Source organism: Chinchilla lanigera, unplaced genomic scaffold, assembly GCF_000276665.1.
Source record: "Chinchilla lanigera isolate Chin_1 unplaced genomic scaffold, ChiLan1.0 scaffold00011, whole genome shotgun sequence".
Classification (NCBI taxonomy): Eukaryota; Metazoa; Chordata; class Mammalia; order Rodentia; family Chinchillidae; genus Chinchilla; species Chinchilla lanigera.
Genome location: NW_004955412.1, coordinates 13,641,924 through 13,663,276, shown reverse-complemented (window position 1 = coordinate 13,663,276; position 21,353 = coordinate 13,641,924). Strand labels below are relative to the sequence as shown.

Here is a 21,353-nt window from a genome sequence, read left to right as displayed (position 1 = left end):
CTTAACTGTGCATATACAGCTTAATAGCGTTAAGTGTACGGTATTCACAGTGTTGTGCAATGAATCCACAGAGCTTTTTCATTTTGCAGCACTAAAATTCTGTATCTTTTAAACAACTCTGCATTTCCAGGATTACACACGCACTCACGCACACATGATGCAGGCACACACGCACACCATCGTGGTATTGGAAATTGAGCCCGGGACCTATGCACTGAGCTATATCCCTTGCCTTCTTATAATTTTTATTTTGAGACAAGATTTTACTGTTGTTAAATTGACCAGGCTGAGCTTGAACTTATGACCCTCCTCTTCCTTTTCATATGTATATGTACACACATAATGTGGTTAGCTATCTTGATATAGAGACATACGTATACATTCCACATATATATTATGTACATATATAATGTACACTATATATGCTTACATACATATATTATGTACACATATATATATATGCTTACAAGTATATAATTTTTTTTGAGACAGGGTCTTGCTATGTAGTTCAGGCTGGGATTGAACTCATTATGTAGCCCATGCAGGCCTCCAACTTGAACTGATCCTCCTGCCTCAGCCTCCCAAGTGCTGGGATTACAAGCGTGCACCACTACATCCAGCCACAAGTATATAATTAACATAGTAAATATTCTTTCACGTGGGATACTATATATGGGTATTTAGATTGTTCTGTAATTACAAACAATGCTGCAATAAGAACCTCTCTGTACACACATATCTTCATGTTGACTGAGGTTTTCGGGGTAGATCCTGAAAGGTAACATTGCTCTGTCAAAGAACAAGTGATTATGTGATTTGTTAGATATTGCCAATGTATGTGTTATGTACACATAACAGTTATATGTTATGTACCTGTACAAACTTCCCACAAGGAATGTAATCATTATGTACTGCAAAGATGTACTAATAAAGAATAAAAACTGAAAACAAAATTTTATATCACTACCATTTTTGGCCATCAATACTTCCCTACAAATTATCCATTCATCAAAGTTTTGTTTTGTTTTGTTTTTGAGACAAGACCTTACCATGTAATTCAGGCTGGCCTTGAACTCACTCTGTAGCCCAGACTGGCCTTGAACTCGTTCGTGGTGATCTTCCTGCCTCAGCCTCCCATGTGCTGGGGAAATAGCTCTCACACCTGGCTATTTTATCAAAAATTTTAAATGTTTTGCATAGAGGCCTGGAAAGTCTCTTTTAATTATTTTTCATACTTCAGTGGTTACTTTTCCATTGCCATCTCTCATTTTGTATATTTGTGCTTTCTCTCCTTTTTCTTCTTGATCATGTGGTTTGTCTATTTTGGTGATTTTACAAATAAAAAAAAATCCTTAAAAACAAAGCTCTTTCAAGAATTATTGGGCAGCCAACTCAGGACCCCTCCTGTCTCTCAGGAGCTATTCCTATTCCCCATTCCTATTTTTCATTCTTTTTCACCAATAAATTTTCCTACTCTTAACCTCCAAAAAAAAAAAAAAAAAAGAAAGAATTATTGCTTCCTGGTCTAACAATGATACCTAAACTAAAACCAAACACAGTACTTTGATTATAAAACCAGACACTCTGCTTCTTTTTTAAAGATATTTCACATTTTTTTCTCCTTTTCAGGTTTTTGTTGTTTTGTTTTCTTCGTCATCACCACCCATGGCTGCCTCACACTAAGTTGTCAACTAAACTTTTAACATGTTCTGCTGCTAAGCCACATCTCTTTCATCTTCACACTTGTAAAATTGGCTTTTTCATCCATGTTTACCTTTAAGAAATGTTAACTTATTAGATTTTGTCTCACAAGATCCTGTCACTGAAGGCATTCGTTTATTCAAATCAACACTTCTTGATTCCCTGCTATCTGGAGACCAGTGCTTACAGACGCATAAATAGCTACGACACAAACTGATTACTGTTACACGGAGAAACAGAAGAAGGTCACCCATGCAGAGAAACCGCAGCAGGATGAGAGGATGGATCAGGAAAGGTCCAGAGGAGAAGCGACATTGACTGGTCCTTTAAGGGTATCTGCCAGCGGGAGAGGGTAGGAGGGCAGAGGCGGCGGATAAGAGCTGAGAACCCACCAGGTCTCCTGGAGGGATGGCCACTTCCAGAATCAGTGTACGGGTGCAGCTGCCATTGCCAGGTGATGAAGATGGAGGTACAGGTCAGCCCAAGACCTCCTGGCACTTACGCCAGCTGCGGTGGGCAACGGCACACACTTACAATCCTAGCTACTCAAGAGGTTGAGACAGGAGGCTTGCAGGTTTGAGGGTAGCCTAAGCAACTCCGTGAGACCTCGTCTCAGGACAGGAAAACGCAAAAAGCTAGGGATGTAGTTCAGTGGTGGAGTGCTTTCCTGGGATGCACCAGGCCCAGGGTTCAATTCCCGGTAACACGGGGGAAGGGGGGCCACCAGCACTTAGAATTAAGGCTTAAAGGCCTTCAGCAGCAAAGTACGGAGTTTTGAAACAGAAGACAAACTGTTAGGCTTGCATCTTAGAGAGGTCCCTCTGGACACAGACTAGAATAAGGGATAAAGGGGTGCGTGCAGATTCGGAGAAACCCGCAAGGGGACGAGGTGACAGTTCAAGTGAGGGAGGATGAGGACCTAAACGGAAGCACTGCGGGTTACAAAAGAAGAGATTCCTGAAACAAATCAAAGGTGTGATCACATGCAGGCAGTGACGAAAGCGAAGGTCCTGAAAGTCACGCCTTAATGACCGGCTGGCTGGTGCTACTTTAAGTAAGATAGACTATGTGGACAGCAAATACTGGGGGAAAACGAAGAGCTCAGTTTTGAGCAAGAGTCTGACTTAGATGTAGAACATCAGGTAGAAATGCTCCACAGCCAGTTGGCAAACCAGAGGCCAGTGGGCATGGGGGCATAGGCCTGTAATCCCAGCACTCAGGAGGCTGAGGCAGGAAGATTGCTGCAAATTCAAGGCCAGCCTGGGCTACATGGTAAGTTCAAGGCCTGCCTGAAATGAACTACGTAGTGAGACTTTGTCTCAAAACACAAAACACAAAACAAAACAACAGAGGTCAGAGCATGAGAGAAGGACTGAGTGGAAGGCACATGTTTGAAAGTATTTACATACGAATTTGCAAGTGGGACAATAACTACCCTCTCCTGAGCACTTTCTACAATGCCAACTGCTGTGCTAAGCCCCTGACTACATCTTTTCGTGTGTGTGTGTGTGTGTGTGTGTGTGTGTGTGTGCACGCCCTCACACTGACCCCATGAGGAACTGTTACTCTCATTTTAATAGATGTGGAAGCCAAGGTCGAGAGTAACAGATGACCACAGTCACAGGGCTTATGAGTGGCAGGGCAAGGGTCTGAGCTCAGTGCTCACTCCAAGTCCTGCTCTCCGCATCCGAAGTAGTAAAGTGAACGGTAAGAAATTATCTGGCAGAAAGGACAGGGAAGTGAGGCCCTGAAGGGGAAAGGAAGAACTCACATGCACTGGGTGCCAATCCTTGTCAGCTACCGCAGGGGGCAATTTATAGGCATTATCTCCTGCAATCATCACAGCCACTCATTACAATCAATATTATTAACCCCATTTTTATATGGGAAAACTGGCTCAAGGTCATAGCGCTGATAAGTGATCGAACCTGGATTGGAACCCACTCAACTCACTCCAAGGAATGTATGATTTAGACTGTAGCAAGAAGAAAACAAACATGAGAAGGCACAGAACCTGGGATTTACTGACTTAAAGAGGAGACACAAGATGAGATAAGCAACAACAAATTTAGTTTAGAAGGTGCCACTAGGACACAGCGTTACATGAGGAATGGGGAAGAGAGAAGTTTAAGATGGGTAGTTGATAAGATCTGAAGCTGCAGGAAAGTCAGACTGAGGCCCGGAAGGGCCATCTCATTTAATGACAGCAGGCTTCGGGGACCTTTCTGAAAACATACTGTAGAGGGGTGAGACAAGGTCGGGTGGCAGTGAATGAAAACACCCCAAGAAGGAGGAAAATGAAAGCAGCAAGGGGAGGATAAAGAGCGTCATCTGGAGAGGAAGGCAGGGCAGGGAAAGAGGACTCCTGGAGATGAGATTATTTTAAGTGAATGGGTCAGGGAAGGAGAAATAGATCAAGAAAAGCAAGTAGCAAGGTTTCCAGGGGAGGAAGAGGGCCGCTTCCTCCAATCCAATCCTGAGTTGGGCCCTACTGGAGAAATGCCAAGTGAAGGAAAGACAAGTGTTATGGTTGATACATTGTGTCAACTTGGGGAGTCTAGAGGTTTGGCTAAGTGACTCAGCAGGAAGCCAGGGTGCTTACTTTGTATACATCCTGAGCCTGTGGAAGAGGAGGGCATGGACAGTGTGTGAGAGCTACACGCCCCTTAGGTGGGGGTAGCCTGTTTACAATGTAAGGGAGAAAAAGAGGCTGCTTGCTGCCATTCCTACCTTTTGCTCTGGCTGTTTGCTGTTCGGCTGCCATTTCCCCCTTTGCTCTTGCTTTACTATCTTCTGCCTCGGAGCCAGCCAGGTATGGACTGAAACCTCCACAAACCATAAGCTAAGTAGACCTCTCCTTCCTTCATTTTGGGCGTTGGGTATTTTGTCTCAGCAAGGAGAGAAAAGTAACCAAGACAGCAAGTGAAAAGCTTCCCTCCCAAGGCCCCTCTAGTCACCCGTGCAAAGTAAGCCAGTCCGTCTGCTGAGAGAGAACAGGATAGTGAGAATGAAGGAGCCTCAGGAAAGAGACTGAAATTTGGAACAGATGCTGCGGGAGGCCGGAAAAGACAGTGAGCGCTAAAGACGCGCTGGCAGCACCAGGCGCTCGGCTAAGGCTGCAAATCACGACGCTGTGGCTGAGTCAAGCACGAAGGATGTGTGATTCGCTCTAGAAGCGCCCAGGAGGCCTGGGACATGGATGGAGGACACCGAGACCAAGCCTGGGCTCATCTAGGGCTGGACATGGTCAGAGAGGCCTCAATCACCAAGGCAAAGGAAGGAAAGCCAGTGGAGAGCGTATATTTGAAGAGACGGGTCACGGAGTCTGGGGCAGGGAGCAGGAATTAAAAAGAGTAGGTAAGCCGAGAGGACAAAGAACAGTAATAAAAGGCCAATTTGGTGGAAAGGAAAAAGTTTAGTGGGAATGTAGGCGTGTGACAATTGGGGCATTGAGCCCACAGTGAATTTCAGAGTTCAAGATTTCAAGGGTGGGGCAATGCTTGAAGTAAGTTCCAGATTTGACCTAGGTACGCGGCCTTGTTGAAGGGACAAGGTGCACGATCACTGTGGAACTGTGAGGCGAGACTGCGGTCGTCGCGGAACCTAAAGTCCCCCTGGGACAGTGCTGGAGATCAAGGTGCCAAGGTTACTCAGTATTCTTTCCATGCTCACGAAGCATAAAAGGCTGAGGAGAATGTCTTCAGTGAAATCACTGACTTTAAAAAGTTTAATGGAAGAAATGCCTTTGGCCAGGCACAATGGTGCACACCTATAGTCCCAGCATTCCAGAGGCTGAGGGTCAGCCCAAGCTCGAGGCCAGCCTGAACTACATAGTGAGACCCTGTCTCAAAAAATAAAACGATTAAAAAGAAATGCATTTGGCGTGTTACTACTATGTTGGTAGGTCCATTAGACCTGTTAAGTGATATCTAGTGGGGTGATCAGAGCCTCGCAACTGTGTGGGGCAATTCTTACCCACAGGTAAAGGGTTACATTCCTCACCTCTATGTCTCTCGTTCTCACTTTAAATCTAAATCTGGGGAGCCAACCTCTAAACTGATTATGTCTTCCTGTGGTCGGAAGAAATTTGCACTGCTCACCCAAAGGGCAGAGGTTTTTGCTGCAAATGCCTGCGGCTGGCTCTGTAAAAAACTGACTCCAAAGACTTTTGTGAGCACCAGCTACACCACCTCTGCTCCCACAAAGATGTTTATCTCGGAAGAGGCCGGTGGTGCAAGCTCTGCTGCTTGGTGTTAACAATAGATTAGAGCTTCCCCTTCTGCAGCAGATGAGACACCATATGCTTTGTGTGAATGGCTGTTACTCTCTGGGGGTTGGACTAGTACTTTTATTTTTCTTCTCCTCCTTTTTTTTTTTCTTTTTGAGACAGGATCTTACTGTGTAATTCAGGGTGAATTTGAGCTCACTTTATAGCCTAGGCTGGTCTTGAACTCACAATAATCCTCCTGTCTCAGCCTCCCGAATGCTGGGATTACAGGCATGCACCACCATGCCTGGCTTTCCTTCTTATTTTTTGCCTCATCATTTAAAAAAATTATAGCACACGAAAGCCAGATATTTTAAATAGGGAAAACCGTATCTTCCCAGGCTGGGGCCATGGTAGGGTGTTCAGATCCATTCACTCTCTAGTTCCCCACCTCTAAATCTTCCTCTCAACCTTCTCCCCACCCCACTTATACCCTAGCATCTAAAGTAACCTCTTTTTTTTTTTTTCTTTATTAAAGTAACCTCTTCAGCTGAGTGGGGTAGCACACACCTGTTATCCCAGCACTCAGGGCAGCGGGGGTGGGCTGAGGCAGGAGGATTGCCATGATTTCAAGGCCAGCCTGGGCTACATAGTGAGTTCAAGGTCAGCCTAAACTGCATAGTGAGACCCTTGTCTCAAAAAACCAAAAAAAAAAAAAAAAGTAACCTCTTAAAGACTCACTGCAGTAGTTGAAAACAAAACAAAACACACACACACATGCACAAACACACAAAACCTCACTGCATTTTATTTCTTTCTAGTACTGTCAGTTTGTAAGTCTATGATTCAACGCAGACAAGATGTAACAGGTTCAGCAAAATGAAAATATCTAGAGTATTAAGACTGTCTTGAACATGACCCTGGTTTTGGTCTGTTTCCAACAAGAGCTGGAGAAGCACAGCAGGCCCATGACAGACGCCAGCTAGGCCTGTGTTAGGGGAGCTGCCTGGTTCACAGTGACTACTAGAAGCACACAGTTCCCTGTATACACAGTGGTGGGCCGCGTGACCCGACCCACACTAGTACATCACCCTGTCTCCTGCCCATAGTTGACTGGTCTGGCCAAATTGGTTGGTCAAGCCCAGCTAATCCCTGGAATGTTTTGAACTGGCATTTAAAGTTGCAAGATACGAAACTCAGATGTGCCATCAGCCAGGCTGCCCACTCACGAGCAAAAAGCTATCTACAGGAGGAGGAAGGAAGTCACCACTGAATGATGTGAAGAGGCAAAGAGCAGAGGGACCCATCCTGCCAATGTCTTAGTTCTTGCTTTTCACTGTATCGGAGATTCTGCTGTGCCCTCCCTGTTCTGTGGTTTACTGTTTTATTTCAGACTTTCCTTGAGTCCCATCAATCAATTAAATTCCACTTCCTAGCTCTGCTGGTGCAAGATGGGCTCTTGGCACTTGCAATCGAATTAAAGAAAAAAAAAGAGGCAAGACAGATGGTTAGGGCATGTGACGTCAGTGACAGTCCCGAGTTTCATCTCTAACTTGTTCTAGGGAAGCCAGAGGGTGCCAGTATAATGCAGAATTCTAGACCAGCTGAGGGGTGTTAGGGGGAATGCTCTGAATCAAGCCTGGAAAATGGAAAAGTAGATACAGCAAAAGGCTAAGCTGTCGGAGCTGGATTTGGGCCTGGTGAGACTGGATCTCTCCTACAGCTGACAGCAGTGGTGACAAATCCGCAGTGTGAGGAAGCCTGAGCAACCCCTTGTCTCCATCAGCTTCCTCCAAGACACCCCATATAACCTTACAATTCGAGTCAAAACTCTTCCAGGACAGACAATGCTATTCATAGTCTTCCTGTAGGCAGGGAATCTTGACCTTGCGCGCTTTTATGTTGCTAAAGGTAAATTTCTATTTTTCTTTACGACCTACCCTTTTTTCCAAACAACTTGGTAAACCCAGCCTCTGCTCTCTGATCCCCTCAAACTTAAAGAGCAGGGCTGCAGAGGACTTGTTTGCCTAGAGGTGCAAAAACACTGCCCTGGTTTCACCAGGGTCTGAGACCTAGCGTTCCCGGCAGAGAAACATTCATGAAGTTGGCTCCATGGCTCCCTGCTGGCCAGCAAAAAAACCAGCATGCTTCTGTGATATGCTGAAGACACCTCAGGGGGAGGGACATGAAGGGCTCAAGAGGGAAAATAATTTTACTGTGAAACCAGGGTAAAAGCCGCAGGTAAAAAGATAGGGGCTGGAGGTCCACCAACCTGAGTTACGACTGGCCTAAATTCTGCAGCTACAAGAACACACTATTTTATTTCTTTCCTAATAACTCATTCAACCCCCTGCCGAACCAGGAAATCTCTTTGTTCATTGTACTTGGTGGCTACGGGTAAAAATAAAGTTCACAAATAAAAATACCATTAAATCTTTTTTTTCATATGGGCAGGTCTGTTTGTATTCATATTCAGCCCAGCGGTCCAAGTATAAGATATTAGAGAATAAAGAGCTAGAGGTTGTCTGAAAGATAGCTCCTAATCTCATTTTTAAACTTCCACTACACACAGCCTGCCTGGCATGCGCAAGGTCATGAGTTCGATTCCCGATACCAAAGAAGTAAAAATAAAAAAGAAATTAAAAAAAAATTTCCACTAATTTGACATTTTCTAAACATTCTCTGTACCTTCCTGAGTACATGTTACTGACAGCACAAGAAATGTAAAACAATGAATGAATGATGAGCGGATGCGGTATCACTCTATAGTCTAGGGTGTCCCTTATCCTAGAGCCAATCCTCAGGGCTTTTGACCTTGGCCCCCTATCATCCTACATCTGGCCACTGAAGGTTGTGTTCATGACCGCCTCAAGGACGACTGGTTAAGGGGATAAGAAACACAGACACACAGGTGCAGAGACACATACCTGTAATCCCAACACTCTAGGACTGAGACAGAAAGATTTTAACAAGTTCCAGCCCAGCCTGGGCAAACTAATGACTTTGTGAGAGCATGTCTCAGAATAAAAATGAAAGGCTGGCGATGTAGTTCAGTGTGAAGGCCTGGAGTTCAAGCCCCAGTACTGCACCCCACTACCACCCCTTAGAAAAAAGAAAAGAAAGAATGAAAAAAGATATAGAAATGCATTCAGGAAAGTGTCAGTTTGAGCCTCTGGTTCTTATTGCTGGAACAGGACCACTCATGGCAGATGAAGCATTTCTGGTGCTCCCAAGGCCCCCGTAAAGTGCCGGGGGCGGGGGCACCTGGAAAACAGAGCCCTGTCACCGCTCCACACGCCTGGCCAGCCCATCATTCAGAGCAAGAAGCAAAAGCTGCCTGATAGCACGCGGCCAGGGAGCATCTGTCGCGCTGGCATTGACTCCTGTGGGAACACAGCCAGCGAGCCTGGGTGAGGAGAGGAGAAATCAGTCAGGACAGAAAAGAAGAAAGCTAAGGGGTATGGTGCTTTGTGACATTAAAGACTTAACAGGCCTTTAATGTCTACAGCAAAGCACGGGGGGCGGGTTCACTGTGGAAATGTCTGACAGCCTCTCGTTGCCCCACGCTGCGGCGCTACTCTGCGGAAGATGCGAGGCACTGAGGGGAGGTGCTCGCAGCAGCTGCTCCACCTGCCAGTCTCGGTCCTCACATAATGTCCCCCTGATGGGGGTGAGGACAGACAAAGGCCCTTCTTATCTGTCTCTGGGATTTCCAGGCAGATGAATTTTGCTGCTGTTTGAGACAAGGTCTCACTATATTGCCCAGGCTGATCTTGAACTCATGGGCTCAAGCACCTCAAGCAGCAAGACTACAGACGTCACCACGCCTGGCAGCAGAAGCATCTTAATGTGGGCTTTCAATTTCTACTTGAAGAAAAACATAGGGAAAATCTGTTAGATCATATGTTCGAAAGGTTAAGGATTGGACACTCATATCCCGTTACTTTTAGCCTCAGGCCATTCACACCACAGGTTCATTCTTTCCCACAGACAAGATATCTGTATCGTAATTTCCCCAAATATGGTACTCTGAACATTTCCTTTCCTTTATCTTTATTGGTGTGAGCTCCACCAAGGCGCACACTCTGTTGTTTGACTTCTATTTCCAGAGCCTGGCACAGTGCCTGCTAAACACAGTAATTCAGTGAATGTCTGGGGAGGAATTGCTTGCATTCATATACCAGACTAGCAGGAAGGTTGGTAAATATTTAGTGATTTTTATGATGGCGTTAACAGGAATGTTATCTCTATAATCTCCCACAAATATTACTTTTCTATGACATTCATCACATTAAGCATCCTAATAATTTTTTTTTTCAGTATGCCCTCTCTGTATATACAAATTTCCTGGAAAGAGGAACCAAGTGTTTTTCAAGTATATTACCCATCATCCCTTCACCCGGTCAAAGGGCATTACAAATTTAGGTCTATCAAAACCTTCCAACACAAGCACCCGGGTCTTTTAAAGAAAGTTCAGTCCTCAGAAAAACACTGGCAGAAATGCCTGTTGGCACATTAACCAAAGATAATATTTATTCATATAACAACACCAGTATCAAGCGGCAGAGAAAACAGACAGCTTTCAGGCAGGTGTGGAACAGGGAAATTATGAACTACAGAAAGCCTAAAATAGAGGAGACGGTATGACAGCCAGGGTGGGTCAGAGAATGTGGCAGTAGATAATTCACAGTGAAGATTAACCATGTCAATTAAAGGGATTGCACTGACATTACTGACATGGATCTATTCTGTGAGCTATCTTCCAGGCACGGGGAGGCCAGGGCTCTGTGTGTGAAATGTAGTACAAAAAAATCCTGTCGTGCATAGTTCCGCAGGATGGCATATGGATTGAGAACAGAGGGCAAAAGTAGGTCCAGCATTTCTCTCTGCCGCAGGATTCCCTTATAATTAAACAATTAGGGCCATAGTTCTGTTTCCTGTGCCAGTTTTCTCTGCCATAGAGAATGAGGTCAGAGTTCTAACCACTCAGACCTACAAAGCATCTAGGTAATGAAGGATAGCTTCAGATATACTTGGATCATTCCCAGGAGGTGACGGATACATGTGTGGTATTCTTAGCCTCAGAGTTTCTCAGAGGAATTGAAGTGTATCCTGACCCTAGCTTGTACATCCCTATTTACATCCTTATCACATGACTCTAACAAAAGAGATTATTACTGGGTCTATTAAGCAACCCTAGAGGGTACAATAGGTCCAACAGGGCTCCACCAACTCTGAAATAACCAATCATACAATTATTCTGTGGCATTAAATGTGACATTGTATGTGAAATAATTATTTGAATTGCAAGGAACCATTCAAGTTTGACTTATAACTGCTTATGTTAATTTTTTCAGAGAAATCAAAAGCACTTATTGGTTTTTAGAGTTCCGATCTCCTAGCAGAAAGACTAATGTGCATTAATCCATAGAGGAGGTGGAGGAAAGTTTATGGGATGTTAGAAAAATCACATGTCAGAGAGAGAAAGGAGGCTTACTGCATTATTCTCGGTATAGATTAATTATAAAGTTGTACATTTACTGTCTTTATGACAACTCCTTTTCCACCACAGAAAGAACTCTCCCACTCCATCTTCCCGTCCTTTGCAAGAAATGGAGGTCAGAGGTAGTCAAGGAAGCCTCAGCACGAAAAGAACAGCTGCGTCTCGTGGCTCACATGGCTCTCCAGTCGAAAGGTTTAGAAGTCAAAACGAGCAGAAAGCAAAGAGGAGGACTGGCTCTGTGCTGGCTTCCTCCTGCTAATCAGACACTGTATCCCCCTTTCTGGGAATTGGGTTAAAACAAGAATGAGGAGAGGCCCTAAGAGGACCCACAGAGCCGCAATAAGCCGCGGATGGGTGAGACTTCCGCAGCTAAAGACTAGGAGTGGCTCAAAGCCAGAAAATGAGAAAAGAGGAACCAGGAATACAGGAAGTGCTCAGAGGTAGGTGTCCTGGCTCCTCTGTTTCGGCTTGCAGTCTATAGCTCTTTGTTAACAGTCCCCTTACGTATGTTCAGACAGGAACGATGCGAAGACGAGAAGTCCCACACTGCAGGCAGGACGCAAGCTCTGCCCTTCAGTGACACCCCTCAGCCAAAGGAAAATTCCACTTCAGTTGGGTAGGCTGGGACAGCATTTCTGCAGTCTTTCTGTGTCAGTAACAATTGGGGGACTCTGGGGCCAGGGACTAGGGGAGGCTCTGAGGCAGGTCAGGCTGCAGGGCGGCTTAATTAGAAACAGGAATCAAGGAAAAGGCCTGCAGTGCAGCTGTAGAAAGAAAACCTTATACACAAATTCAGAAGAATGGTTACCTCAGGGGAAAAGGTTGGGGTAGGGGAGGGGGCAGGGGGAGACAAAGGCACCTTCCATCTTTATAAGAAGAGATGGGGGGCTTGGAAGTATAGCTCATGTCTAGCATGTGTGACACCCTCGGTTCAATCCCCAGTACCAAAAAAAGAAAAGGCATCCATATATTACTTGACTGTTGTTTGTTGTTGTTTAACAATTTCAGTTTAACAGAGTCAGAGAGGGAAGGAAGGGAGATGCGGAAGTAAAAGGAGAGAGGGAAACCAGAAGGCACAATTAAAAGCCTAGGTCTCCCTGGACCGTGGGCTAAGGCAATCAAAGTTGGCTTCAGAAGCAGGGAAAAATGGAAGGAGCAAATGGCAAGGGGGAAGGGTCTCGAAGCAAAACTGCTTGGGTCAGAAGACAAGCAAATGGGAGAGATAACAGAAGTGACAGAAAGTAGGTAAGGTGGCCCGTCCTACTTGTCAGACCAAGGCCCCCATCCGGGTCTCCTAAAAGAAGCAAATGCTGGCTCCCCTAAACTGGTCCCAGAACCAGGCCCTCTCTCACTTGGCGGCTCCTCTCGGCCAAATCTGTCCTTGGTTGCGGAGAAATCCGCTCCTGCCCACCCCATACAGGAGATTTGCAGATGAAAAGGACCCTTCATGTGCAACCCTCACAGTCTTCTGTCCTCTCCAAACTTTCTACCGGTGCCATGCCACCCCGCCCCTCCTTTGGGTGGGTTGGCGAGCTCCTAAAATAGAATCTATTCAGGGCTCCTCCAGGGTGTTCCTGGGGAAGACCCCAGGGGAGTGTAGAGACGCCTCTGGAAGGAAATGAGAGCTGAACCTGTGGTCCTGTCCTCCGGGCTCAGGTAAGCTACCAGGGAAGGTCGTCACCCCGCTTAGGCGGAGACTGGCAGCCGTGCCCATCTCCCCGCATTCACTGGTCTGTCCGCACCCACTGCTTTAGCCACCCTGGGGCTTTGCGGGTGCTGTGCTCAGGGGGCTCTGGGAGGGTGGGAGACTGAGGACCCCTCCGGAGAGCAGGCGGAGGCGCGGGAGCCAGGGAGCGGGCAGTGGGAGGGGCAGGGCCGTTACCTCATTGAAGCCCTCCTGCAGGACGTCCAGTAAGTTCCCGCGGGTCAGGCAGGCTAGCATTGTTCCTGCGGGGCTCCCGGGCGGGGTCTGCAGTCAGGCGGCCGCCCGCCTCCTCCGCCCTCCGCACACAAAAGGCTTCGGCTCAGCTCATTGGGATCTCTCCGGAGTCCCGCACGCCACTTACTGGAAACCTAGACCCAAGCCAAACTAGCGGCTTGCACTGGGCATGCTCGCACGGGGACCCACGCTGGAGGGGCCCAGCGCCGTGTGGTTCCTATAGAAACAGCTGGGCGCGCACAGGGCGGAGTGGCGCTGGCCAGCGGCCCCGGGCCCTACGTGCTTGCCAGAGAGCCAGCGGGGGAGCGCGCAGGAGGGCGGGCTACACACACAGGCGCACCACACACACCAGGCTTGCCGGCGGGCGTGCCGGTATGTGTGTGCAGTGTGCATTTACACACGCGCGTGCACACGCACCCAGACACACAAGCGGACATGCCAGCAACACACCAGGCTTGCAGGCGGGCGTGCCACTATGTGTGTACTCGGTGCACGCATTCATACTCGAGCGATCGCGCGCGCGCACACCCCCGTACACACACAAGCAGGCATGCCAGCGAGTGCAGATGCTTGCAATTACACACACACGCGCGCACGCTCACGCACACCGCTTGAAGCAAGAGTGCTGGCTAGAGGGCATGTTGAACATATAGGCAAACGCACACACACTGCTGATTTAAGGTCACAAGCACCCCACAAGGTGGGTGGAAAAGAGAATGAATCATAGGGAACCCCCACACACACACACGAACTGAAAACAGCAATCTTTTCCCCCGTGGGGCCTGTACAGTGAGTGACTAGGCTGAAGAAAAGGAAGCACAAAGGGAGACAGAAGAGACCTAAAGTTATTGGTGTTATTGGAACATATTTAATAGGCTAGAGAATTTTTCCCTCTTTCTAGTTATTTAAGTGATAACCCTGATTTTTTTTTTCTGTACCAGGAATCGAACTGAGGGCCTTGCAATTGGCAGGCAATACCCCTGGCCCAACCCTAGTTATTTTTAAGAATACTAACTATTTACATGTTCCGCACAAACTTAATTTTATAGGAAGACTGGAAGCTGAAAGAACGCTCATATTACATTCTACCTTGTCAGCCCGGGTGGAGGGGAAGGGGATTACAGAGTGTCACGGAAGGTTAGGCCCTTGCCCAAGGACACAGCTGCTCACTGACACCAAGTTCCCGAAGCTAGGACTACAAATGATAAGTGACTCTAAACGATTGTTCCGAAGGCCCAAACACCCTCCTCCACCCCCATTACCTTAGCAAGAAAAGCCAGTTATGGTTCTTATGTAACCTAATACCCTTGTCCATGGATCACTAGAGAAAAGGGAAACACTTACCTGAAGCACCCAGACTAGCATTATCCTTTCTGAACGTCTAAAGCTGCCAAACATAAAACTGCTTGCGGAGAAATGCACACCCACCTCTGATCACAACAGGCAGGAAGCAGAGAGAGAGCACAGGTGTCGAGCAGCTGCTGCTGGTTAAATCCTGTGGGTTCAGTTCTGGCTAAAGGGAGAGAAAAGCTATGACACCAGATCAAAGTGAACTTGAGCAGTCCACAAGTCAGAGACCCACCTCCTTCACAATCTAGGTGGGAAACTGAGCTACCAGGAACTCCACTGGCCGTTACTTCAGTTCATGGTATAGCACCAGCAGGAGAGTCACTGATGTAGGAGTAGTGAACGCAACAAAGCCATTTACAGGTAGGAAACTTCCTGGCTGGGGTGGTGGCTCGGTGGTATAGCACTTGTCTAGCATGTGCTGGGCCCTGGGTTCAACCCTCGGTAGTATAACAAGAACATTTTTTAAACTTTTAATTGCCCAAAATTGCATGTAACACATCTGTGTGCAGAATGACACAAAACCAAAGCATCCAATTGGTGGGTCCCTGGGAGAGGATCCTGACTGGGTGAGAGCCCACGATGCTTTAGACACAAAGCAGAACATACTCAGACGTCAGAGAGAGGCCTGCTGACTCTTATCTATGCAAAGAGGTCACTGTTTCTCAAACAAGTCTTTGGTCAAAGTAGGCTCACCGGGCTTAATGCTTTTGAGGAAAGACTCATTCAATTACTGCATTTTAAAGCTCCAAAATAAAGATCTCATTTGGCGCCATGCCTCTAATTCGTATGAAGGAATCAAAGCTAGGTGCTCACAACCACTTATCAAATCAGTATGAGAGCTAAGATTGGAAAGAAAGACCTCTGAGGACTGGCCCTGTGCCCTTTAGCAAGGCTCTCCACAGCATGCTGGAGAAATGAAGAAAGAATCGTGCACACTTGATAAAAATATTTATCATACGGCATATGGCCAGAGAACATACTATCTGTAGAAAGTCCACAGCTATACCAACCACATATTCTAGAGCAGTAGTGTCTATTAGAACTTTCTGTGGAGACCAAAACATTTTATATCTATGCTATCGAATAGCGAGGCCACTAGCTACATGCGGTTATTGAACACTTCAAATGTGACTAATGCAACCATGGAACCAAAATTGTAATGATATTTAGGTTTAATTCACTTAAATGAAGATATTATAATTTCAGAACACCCTACACAGCTATGGATTGTAGCTGTTCACATACAGTCTGCCTCTCGTGCTTGGAAAAAACACAAAATTCCTGCTGGACCAAATAATATCGCTTTTTTCTTCAGAAGATATGTTTGCCACACTTACAACGATCTGTCTTAGAAAGTGGTCCAGCAGAAGAACCGTGCTTGAGTTCCTAGCAGTACTAATATTTACGATTCCATTCTGCCTATGTCACCCTGTCGTGATATCCGTGGAAGGTGGGGAGAGTAAGTGGGTCAGCTGAAAGAACTAGGACTAACTAGAGCAATGACCAACATCATGCAGCACCGGTGGGGGGAAGGCTGCTCCTGTCTGGGTAGCTGGAACAACTTCCACTACTTCAGGCCTATCATCCACTTGGCCCAGGAGAAGCCAAGGATTGCAGCACACTGCTTTCTGCACATCTCTGCCATGTCATCTGATTTTTGAACTTCTATCTGACCTCCACCGTCTTGCATTATTTTGACAGTAATGGAAGATACTTCTCCCACAAACTAAAATCTATCCAAATATCTAATATAATGGCAATAATAGCAAAACTGAGTCAAGTCTTGTAATAAGCATCCATATACATATGTTTGATGATCACAATTACCACAAATAGTTGAGTTTTTTTTTATATATATAACAAAGAAAGGGAAGCCAGGAATACATAGTATTGAACACCTGAAATCCTACTCAGGAGGCTGAGGCTGGGGGATTGTAAATTGAAAGTCACCCTGAGCAACTCAGAATGATCCTGGCTCAGAACAAAATTTTAAAGGTCTGGGGACATAGCTCAGTGTTCCCTGGGTTCAATCTCCAGAACTAGGAAGAGAGAGAGAGAAACAGAGAGACACAGACAGAGAAAAAGGGAGGGAGATAGAGACAGAGACTGATGCTGAGATTTGCAGGATAGCTAAATTGTCCCAGACCCAATAGTGGGACAAATCCCGGATTCTGAATCATTATACGATTCTTTTTGTATGACGCTTACCACATCGAAAGTACTCAGTAAATGTTTTTAGATGAATGAATAAATGAATGACACTAGAGGAAACATAAGCAAACATGCCCACCCCTGCTGTTAATAAATATAATAACACATTTCCCTAAGTAAGACTTTGAGCCTTAAACAAAACTGTCATTTGGTGAAAATATTGCCTGTGACGTCTCTCTGTGGAAAACTAAGATGTGTGAAATTCACACCTATGAAAAACTTAACGCTTCTATTATAGGCAATCATTCATGACTATGAAGGCATAGAAAGGCAGTTTGAATAAACAAGTAATTAAAATCACAAATACAAAGATTTTAAATGACCTTCTGAAATAAGTTCTTATTCTTTCCTCTGTTTTCTCACATCCGCTGAGTTCCTTGAGGGTAATGTCTTCACAACTTCTATTACATTTACATTCAGTGACATCAGCATAGAAATACACAAGAAAGCGCATAATCACCATCAAAGGCTGCAAACCTATCCCGGTTCCTAAGCTGTGCTTTTACTTATTTCCTTACTTTTTATGTATTGTAGGGCTGGGATAAGACTCCGAGTCTTGTGCATGCTAAGCAAGTGCTCTACCCTAACCTGTAAGGATCCGTTGGGTTCTTGCTATACCCTGGGAAGGGAGTGCGGTTAGAATGAGGAAAAAATAGACAAAAGACAAAGAGCTGGGATCAGGTGGAGATCCTCTCTCTCAGCGGAGAAGGGGAACTGCCCAAGAACAGTAGAGCATTTATTCACACCCTCAAGAGGTTGGTTAATTTTCGCCTCATTGTCCAGCAATCAGTGAGCAAGCTACAAACGCTGGGTGTGGTGGCGCACGCCTGTAATCCCAGCACTCGGGAGGCTGAGGCAGGAGGATTGTTGTGAGTTCGAGGCCATCCTGGGCTACAAAGTGAGCTCAAGTCCAACCTGAACTGCATAGCGAGACCCTGTCTCAAAAAGACAAAAAAAAAAAAAAAAACAACAAGCTACATCAGCTTGTTCACACGCTTCAAGGAACTCCCATGTTCTCGGGCTGGCTTTGTCCTGCACAGGTAATTACCTTCCAGTTTCAGCGGCTCCCAACACTAACCTGCTATCTCCCAACTTCCACCTGCCAGCCCATATTCACCTTAATTTTTCTTAGACAATGCATTCATCTTGCTCCTCTACTGCCCAACAGCTTCAAGCTCTCCTCCTCTTAGCATGTCAGATAAAACTTGTGTCCCACTCTTCAGGCTCCCTCCCAAACCATCTCTGCTCAGATCACAAGATTCCTTACTCGCTCACACATTTACAAGACTCGTGTTCACCTCCACGCTTTCACAACAGACCCTGTCCCTAGAATGCTCCCATGCACCACCCTTCTGCCACCCACATCGTCACTATGCCTGGTTCAGGTTCCACTTCCTCTATAAAACTCCTCTGACCTTTTGGTTTTCATTTTTGTTTTTGCAACGCTGGGAACTAAACTCAGGGCCTTAGGCATGCGAGGCAAACATTATACCACTGAGCTATACCTCCTCTTCTGGCCACGCTTGGTTTTGATCTCTTTCAAACATTCATCTTCTCTTGTGGAGAAGGACATTCTTTAGTTTGTCTTTCAATGTATTACCTACGTGGGACTTTGGGCCTGAGCAAGCCATAGGATTGTTTGATTCTGGAGGAGGTCTAGCAAAAGCATTGGTGCAAAAGGAAATGATAGCAGGACCTGTGTCCCTGTGGAAAGCCGCTGGGAAAACACTAGATGCCTTGCTGAGATATGCCGAAGGAATGATAACAGGATGGCTAACTAAGGCAAGTCTCACTCCTGTGGTAATTGAGTTGTGTTGTCCTCGCCAATCCTGTTATTTATTCCTCCCATTTGCCCTGTTGCTGCTTTTTGTTTGTATCCCAATAAACGGCTGCTAAGGAGGATGGTAATTGAAGCTCCAGTCCAAGAGGCTGCAAGCCCCTGATCCCACAACTGTCTCTCGTTTTTCTTTTCATCTGTGGCACCTCCTTCTTGGGACCTGTCACCCAAGAAACTGACTATACACCAACATTCTCTTACTACTTTTACAACATTCCTAGGCTTGTTTGTCCAGTTTATTTTTTATTCTTCTTGAGATCATCTATTATTATCTTGTATATCTCATCTTTAGTTATTTTTGATATTTTGATACAAGGTCTCAGTATGTAGTTCAGATTGGCCTTGAACTCACTATGTAGCCTAGCCTGACCTCGAATGTGCAGTGATGCTCCTGCTTCAGCCTCCCAAATGCTGGGATTACAGGCATGCGCCACCTCACCTGAGAACTTGTTCATGTATTTAGCATCAACTTTTCCCCCATAAGTTCATGAAGACAAAGACTTGTATGATTTGTTACTGGTTTATTCCCACATCCAAGAATATTTTCTGGGACATAGTAGATGTTCAGTAAATACTGGCAGCCTGAATGGCTCTTTTTAAATTTCAAAAATCTATCATGACCATGTCCAATACTCTATTATTTGGGACTTAATTTTAGTTTATTTTGGACTTTGTCACTTTTTCTATATGCTCCAGCAAACTGTAAATAATTTTTGGTATCCATCTATATTTTTCTCTCCTTCAACCAGGTACTCTTTCATGAAAAACATTAAAGATACATTGAATTCTACTATATATACGTCATTATACGCAAAATCCTATTCTTTTACCAAAAACTGGAGCCCACAATTACGCATAAATACACAGAGGACACACAGAGACAAGAAACAAGACTGGAGGGAAAAATAGTAAGGGAAAAAAAGTAAAACGGAGAACTCAGCATTAGGACGGGGGAACAGAGCACACAGGGTAAATGTGACAGACGAATGGGTAGAAGAAGGAAAAATGAGACAGAGTAGTGAGAGACTAGGAAGTTGCCAATCACCAGATGGCAGCGTTAAAAAAAAAAACTGTACCAAAGCAGATATGTAAATATTTTCTACATGAATTCTTAAAATTCACATTTCCAGTTATCTGCCAGCTATTCTAGGGGTGAGGAGTAGAACAACATAGCGACACCTGGTGGATATTTTGGAAGTGACCCTTGAGCTTCTCTACTATGAAAACACTGAACAGCCCCATACTGTACTTCTCCACTTTCAGGGTCCCACAATACTAGTTACGCTACCAAAAACAACCTGTCTGCGGCACCTAGGGTCTCATTACATGAGGTAACCAGGTTTCTACCAAGACCTATCTCTCTTCCAACTAACATTCAGCTCTCCTCTGAAGGATGCACAAAATCTGGCAGCACAGTTCTTCTTTCACAAGGTGAATTGACTAAAATGTTCACATCCTTTGAATTGGTCTTAAATGACTTATTTGCAACATGACAGGACCCAACAAAGCACTGGTAAAATTACAGCCATTATAATGTCTACCAAACATGTTTCCCATTAAAACAAACATTTTTAAACCAGGAGTGACAGCACACAGGTAATCCCAGCACTCTGGGGACTGATGCTGGAGGACTGCCAACAGTTCAGACCACCCTGGGCTACACAGTGAGTTCACAGCCAGCCTGAACTATATAGCAAGACCTTGTCTCAAAAAAAAAAATTTAAATGATTTTTGTATTAACCAACACGAAGTGAGAAGAAACAATCAAAAGCTTGCACATAATATGATCTCATGTAAAACATTTACAGGAAAAATGACTGGAAGGGTATATTCTAAAAGATTAACAATGTTTGCTTTTGGATGTGAGACTTGTGGGTTGGCATTTTTCGTTTGTTTATTTGTTTGTTTTACAGAACTGGGAATTGAAGTCAGTGCCTTTGCACTGAGCTATATCCCCAGCCCTTTTTATTTTTCATTTTGGGACGAAGTCCCACTAAGTTGCTCAGGTAGGACTTGAACTTACCATCCTCCTGTCTCTGCTTTCCTCAGCTGTGCCTTGCGCTGTTTTTACTTTCTAATCATAGCTTGCAATATTTTTCAAATGCTCTGTAATTAGCACACATTATTTCTACAACAAATTTTAAATCTCTTAAACAATACATATGTTCTTAACTGCTAAAGTTTTCAGTCTCTGCCTGATTTTACCCATTCCAGAAAGACAATGAGTCAAAGCTCGAGTGAGCTGCAAATTCCACAGGAGAAGAAAGAAACGAGGGGAACTATACCAGTTCTGTTCCAGGATCTGAGCTCAGATGCAGCAATCCTCCAGATGAAAACTATACTGAAATTCCAGTAATGTGCTCAGTCCCTCTCCACAGCGTACCAGAAACTTACAGAGGGCTCTGCTGGCAGCAAGGTGTTACAGAATCTCACAATCCCTTGAGTCCCCATCTTCAGAGTCCCTAGAAGAGCCAAATCAGGGCCACCTTAAAATAGGAAAAGGAAAAAATGTGCAAATATGCAGAATGGGGGGAGGGACAAAAGTTAAACCATCCAAGTTAAGGTCAGGGTCCTCCTCCAAATCTACCAACTGAATTCATCTTGA

The 21,353-nt window shown here is 45.3% G+C and overlaps 1 protein-coding gene across 8 annotated transcripts in view; it reads right to left on the bottom strand.

The window, feature by feature from the left end:
* Positions 1 to 21,353, bottom strand: part of Dixdc1 (DIX domain containing 1) — a 73,234-nt gene that overhangs the window by 50,650 nt on the left and 1,231 nt on the right. For 3 of the 8 annotated variants that reach the window (XM_005378089.1, XM_013511058.1, XM_005378093.1), the window contains exon 2: positions 21,143 to 21,234. The exons of 1 other annotated variant lie outside the window; for it this stretch is intronic. In XM_005378089.1, coding sequence (XP_005378146.1) covers positions 21,143 to 21,234 — 92 coding nt within the window. 4 more of the 8 variants (XM_013511056.1, XM_005378094.2, XM_013511057.1 and 1 more) reach the window with 4 other exon arrangements.